Source organism: Alosa pseudoharengus, unplaced genomic scaffold, assembly GCF_046254945.1.
Source record: "Alosa pseudoharengus isolate Yale_2024_CS ecotype anadromous, Long Island Sound unplaced genomic scaffold, YU_APseudo_1.1 YU_APseudo_1.1_scf_13, whole genome shotgun sequence".
NCBI classification, from domain to species: domain Eukaryota; kingdom Metazoa; phylum Chordata; class Actinopteri; order Clupeiformes; family Clupeidae; genus Alosa; species Alosa pseudoharengus.
This window is the reverse complement of record NW_027468598.1, coordinates 26,784,556-26,790,579: the sequence shown is the minus strand read 5'-3', so window position 1 is coordinate 26,790,579 and position 6,024 is coordinate 26,784,556. Positions and strand designations below refer to the sequence as shown.

Here is a 6,024-nt window from a genome sequence, read left to right as displayed (position 1 = left end):
AGTAGAAATGGTGGAATGTTCTTTTGGTAAAAAATTGCTTCACTGATAATCTCAGTTCAGATTTACTTTCATAATAAACCAAGAAAATAAGAATTCATCTTCTGCTCATAATTTCTGTTTAGCCTTTACACAGCACTTCAGTATGTTTCAGCATTAAAAATAGCAAGTCTAGTCAATTAATTTTATTTTACAAAGTAGATACAAAAGGTCATAAATAATATCATAAGTTACATTGTAGCTAACATAACAACAGTAAAAAGAAGAAAGAGAATAGTAAACACACACACATCGATGCATCATTAAATTGTTACATTTGCGTTTTAACATACATTAACATAACATTAGCCGAGTAGTACTGGAAGCAGTGGCTGTCTCCACATGGGGCATTCCATTTCAGTACAATTCCTTCTTTAGTATACTAATCCTACCTCTGTCCATCCCATAACAATATGTACTAATATGAAAGTACAATGTATTTACTATTTAATTAACTATACTGCAGGCCTATATAATGCATAAGAACACTTATTTGAAGGCTCCAGCACTTTCTTATTTTCCACATTCTCTGCCTGTTGTTCTTGGACAGGTCTGGTTCAGTCATGTGTTGCCTTGATTATGAGGATAATGGGTTTGAATTTCTTTCAAGTGACACATTAATGCATGGATAGTGTTGTTAATATGTTTACATGGAGAACAATATTCCAATATTAACCTGATCTGATTAAGACAATATTCCGAATGTAAACAGCATTTTCTACAGCAACCCGTAAGATCATAATAGGAGTAAGCAATAATTGAATTAAGATGTGAAGTATTCCGAACTAAGTCACATTATGTAGACATGTACAGCATACACCTTAAATCGGAATGTCCTAGAGTCTTGCAGCATTTTGTGAGTTTAGGTGCATGTTATTATTTGGACTATGCTCTATAATATGTAAACCATAATGTTTAATGAAGAAATTCATGTATCAAAATCATAATCAAGATTATTTTGGTCAATACTGAGATCACAATTTTAACACGATTACTCAATGACTTTTAAAATATCATCAATTTTTCTACACTCCAGACAAAACGAGAGCATTGAATGCAGCAAAATAATAATTATATAGATTGTGTTCTTTTCATAATCGTCAGACATAAATTAGAATGATTGATTCTATTAATTTGATCAATTGCACAGCCCTACACCTTAACCAAAATATTGTCTTCTTTAAAATAAGGTCAGTAATCAATTATTTTTGTCCATGTAAACATAGCCGATGTAAGAAAATAAACAGTAAAAGTCTGTAAGAAACTAACCTCTGACACAGTATGACTCAGTAGAACAGAAACACAGGTGTAGTGTCGGCATCAGCATGTGAAGAAAGAACATCATCAGTGAGTGACATCATCAGTGTTCTGGAACCTACTTGGGCTCTCAGTGATATGGCTTGGATTCAGGAACTCTTTATTACCATACAGAATATCAGCATGCACGTGTCCAGTGATGCATCGCAGAGAGAGGAGAAGGAGAAGACAGATGAGGTGAGAGAAGAAAACAGATAAATAAAGGAGGAAAAATTACAGATTACAGAGAGAGGTCCCTCGTTTTATAACACTGTCAAAACATACACCTGTTTAAGTGGCAAGTGCAATAAGTATATCTGTGTGCGAAGTTTTGAATCCTACTTTTTTGTATTTCAATTAATCAAAATCCTGTGTGAACATGGCCATGTTATTATCTCTGGAGCTGAGCTGGAGTTAGCGTTGGGTTGATTCTCAGGACTGTACTGTCAGGGGGGCCACCATGGCCACTCAGACAGACAGACAGACAAACTGCATCTCATGCAAGTGGGGGATAAAACAGCAGCTCCTTCAGCATTCACAGAAACATCAATGGATTTGAATGCATTCATAATACACCACTGCTGTAACGGAACATATGCAAAGCACTAGAAATCATACAATAATTAAAAATAATAATAAAAAAAATTGATTTACATTTATCTACATGACCACATGTCCACACTCAGATGTTTATGTTTCTTTCGTCAGTCAGGGTCCTGTTTGTCATATCAGTCTATCCACTGATGTGTGTCCTCTACGTCAAGTCTCAAAGGATGAATCCTTCACTCTCGTTAACGGATCAAAATCCACTGAATGGACTGACCACAATGTTCAGTGGTCTAGTGATCCAACGTAAGGCATCCGGCACTGGTGGGCTTGTGACATGTGGGGTTCCATAAAGAGACAAGAGAGGGGAACCGGAAGGTAAAAAATAAACAGAACCTGAAGAAAAATCCAGAATGTCTCAACAAAATATGATCTGATTTTGGAAGACGGTGAAGATGGACTCTCCTGAGGTGTGGTCTCTCACACACCTCCAGTGTTCTGTGGAAGCTGGAATGGACCCTGTGTGGAGTCGGCACTGGACAGGCCCAGATGTGTCCGAGCGTCAGTCATTGGTCTCATACCACACACACACACACACACACACACACACTCCAGACACACTACACATAGAGACTTGACACCACACACAGACACAGACACACACCCACACACACACCCCCCACACACACACACACACACACTCCAGACACACTACACATGGAGACTTGACAACTCACACACACACACACACACACACACACACACACACACACACACACACACATTCACACAAAGCCTGTCCACATCTCTCTCTCCTGTCACACTGGCATGAGTGTGTCTGAGAGGACGTCCGTCTTCAGAACACACCTCACGAAAAACAGACTAAAAACGGTAGACGTTCTCACAGAGGGGGTGTAGTCACAGTCCACCCCTCTTGTCTCCACACCCTTACCTTGGTCCTAGAGCCAGCAGGTTCACGGTCTCTGCAGGAGTAGTCACACTGAGTGCTACTGAGCATCAGAAGGACCAGCGATGGACCAGAGGGACAAAAGGCCGCCCGTTCCTCTTTCTCCGTTTAGACTTCACGTCCCTCTACTCCTCCACCTCCTCCTCCTCCTTCTTCATCTTCTCCTCCTCCGCTCCATTGTTTGACTTAAAGTGCACATCCCAGCCATTACATCCAACGAAAACACAACATGTCTTATTGCAGTCTGTTCCTTTACAGGAAATGGTCCAGTCTCAGCTCCTTCTCTGTGCTTGTCTGGATTTGTTTATTTTTTTAAATCAGACTGTTCTTCCCTGTCTCTGCTGGGTTTCAGACAGTGTTTCTTGGACGCTCCTCAGGATCTTCTTGCGGTGTGACTTGCAGGCGATGCCTATTCTCTTCAGGTCTCTGGTCAAGAGGAGCCAGAGGTTAGCAATCACATGAGAACACAATGAAGCACAATGAAAAATGAAAGTGTGCAAAGAGGTTATACTGTACCCGTAATTTCCCAACTATTAGCCAAGATTTATACATTGATTTTGCTAAATTTCTTTAGCTATGAGGTTAATACACGGGGGCAATTAATATGGTATTAATATGGTTTTGTTTTTTTAACTTGCATAAAACACTGTCCTGCGGTTTATATGTTGATAATATACAGGAAATTACTGTGTGTGATGTGTGATGGGAGATAAAATGTTTGTTTGAGTAAGTATGTATGTGACTGAATGTTTATCATGTTGGTTGTCTGTGTGTGTGTTTGTTTACTGCATGGCTTGTGTACATGTTAGTGTGTGTGTGTGTGTGTGTGTGTGTGTGTGTGTGTGTGTGTGTGTGTGTGTGTGTGTGTGTGTGTGTGTGTGTGTGTGTGTGTGTGTGTGTGTGTGTGTGTGTGTATGGGAGAACTCACTCTGGGTTGGCGCGTGAGATGCTGTCTATGTCTGTATAGCCAGCCGTGCTGAATCTCTCCTGGTATTTCTCCATGCCGATGGTCTGTAGCCACTCCCCCACTGATGGGGAGGGGCTTGTCATAGGGGTGGGGCCTATCAGAGCAGGACGGGGCCTGGAACCACAATGAACATCACACTTTTACAGTTAAGCGGAGCAGACACTGTGCACTTTTCCTTACCATTCACATACCATATGGTAACATTTTTCGGATGCAATAGCTGTCCTCACACATTACATCACTTTACATTTGACTGCTCACACTGCAAGACAAATGACAGAAATACACTAGAATCATGTGTGGATTGTGGATCTAACTGATTCAGAGAAATTATGCTATAAGTGTCTCCTGTCCTCTTAAGCATGGCGGGGTGGTGTACGAGCTTGTCCAGTGTGTGTGTGTGTGTATGTGTGTATGTGTGTGTGTGTGTGTGTGTGTGTTACCTGCTATAAGTGTCTCCCGTCCTCTTCAGCGTGGCGGGGTGGCGTATGAGCTTGTCCAGTGTGTGTGTGTGTGTGTGTGTGTTACCTGCTATAAGTGTCTCCTGTCCTCTTGAGCATGGCGGGGTGGTGTATGAGCTTGTCCAGTGCGTGTGTGTGTGTATGTGTGTATGTGTGTGTGTGTGTGTGTGTGTGTTACCTGCTATAAGTGTCTCCCGTCCTCTTCAGCGTGGCGGGGTGGCGTATGAGCTTGTCCAGCATGTGGACAATTTGGCTGAATTTGGGCCTCTGCCCGCGCTCCCTCAGCCAGCACTCCAGCATCAGCTGGTGGAGAGCCAGTGGGCACTCCATAGGCGGCGGCAGCCGGTAGCCCTCCTCGATCGCCTTGATCACCTGGGGTTAGAGGTCACAGGGCAAAGGTCATGAAGCCAGACATCTCCACAAGCGTCAATGAAACAACAATCGGCAGTAAGCAAAACAACAAACTGGAAACAATGTTCATGAGGGGAAACAACTACTTAACGGTGAATTAAGCAACAGTCAGCGATGAAAAAAACAATATACAGTATAGTATAAGTATAAGTATACTCATTTGGTCTCTGCATTTATCTCAATCCGTGAATTAGTGAAACACACTCAGCACACAGTGAACACACAATGAGGTGAAGCACACACTAATCCCGACGCAGTGAGGGGTTAGGTGCCTTGCTCAAGGGCACTTCAGCCATTCCTACTGGTCGGGGTTCGAACCGGCAACCCTCCGGTTACATGTCCGAAGCGCTAACCAGTAGGCCATGGCTGCCCCTTTTTTTAGGGATGTGCACCGTTCCTGGAATCACTGCAATACCGGGTCGATGGGTGGAGTGGACGGAGCAAGCCCCTCTTCCGTCTCCCTGTTCCAAAAATCAGATTAATATATAGTCCTCGGGTAGAGGACGTATCAGATATTAAACTGATAAGAACAGATACTACACTTGATCTTAGCCAAAAGGCCGAGAAGTGATGTACTGGTGACAGATATCATAAAAATAATGAACTCCTCAGTGTTGGATAAAACAACCATCAGCGGTGAATAAAAGAACCTAGAGACAAAGGTTATGAAGGGAGACAACTCATCAGTAGTGAATTAAACAACAGACTGGTGTCACGTTTACAGGTGTACAGCCTGTGAGTCCGTAAGAGAAGATTGAATGTGCTCACATCCTGGTTACTCATGTCCCAGTAGGGCCTCTCGCCATATGATATCACTTCCCACATGACCACACCATAGCTCCACACATCACTGGCCGACGTGAACTTCCTGTAAGCGATGGCCTCAGGGGCCGTCCAGCGAATCGGGATCTTTCCTCCCTGTGATTGACAGGACACACACATTACTACGGATATCATGCACAACACATGTATCCGTCGTGAACCACCACGGTAATGGTAGAGAATACATGGTAAATGTGGTCAAATTTCTCACTGTCATTCTTAGACTGAGATATGAACCAATCTGTACAGTCACATCGTGTACATTACATGAGGAAATGGCTTGTGTGTATGTGTGTGTGTGTGTGTGTGTGTGTGTGTGTGTGTGTGTGTGTGTCCTATAAACCACTAACCCTCCAACCACTACTCTTGTGGCAGTCAATATGAAAGGTGTTTCCCCTCAAATGGAGGCAAGAAAAAACAGTTCAAGCATTTCAACCACACAGTCTTCCAGACAGTAGCATTTGTGAAGATACACACACACACACACACACACACACACACACACAGACACACACACA

At 42.8% G+C, this 6,024-nt stretch overlaps 1 protein-coding gene and 1 non-coding gene across 2 annotated transcripts in view; both read right to left on the bottom strand.

The window, feature by feature from the left end:
* Positions 1–2,628: 2,628 nt before the first annotated feature.
* The window catches only part of LOC143121964 (ephrin type-A receptor 4-like), a 21,639-nt gene continuing 18,243 nt past the window's right edge, over positions 2,629–6,024 (bottom strand). Inside the window, exons 14-17 of the mRNA XM_076282691.1 lie at positions 5,453–5,602; positions 4,452–4,645; positions 3,774–3,926; positions 2,629–3,271 (exon numbers count right to left, since the gene is read on the bottom strand). Coding sequence (XP_076138806.1) covers positions 3,163–3,271; positions 3,774–3,926; positions 4,452–4,645; positions 5,453–5,602 — 606 coding nt within the window. The 3' untranslated portion in view covers positions 2,629–3,162. The remainder of the gene's footprint in view (positions 3,272–3,773; positions 3,927–4,451; positions 4,646–5,452; positions 5,603–6,024) is intronic.
* Positions 5,066–5,256, bottom strand: LOC143122271 (U2 spliceosomal RNA). The gene has a single exon (XR_012986616.1). It is a non-coding gene; the product is annotated as a U2 spliceosomal RNA (small nuclear RNA).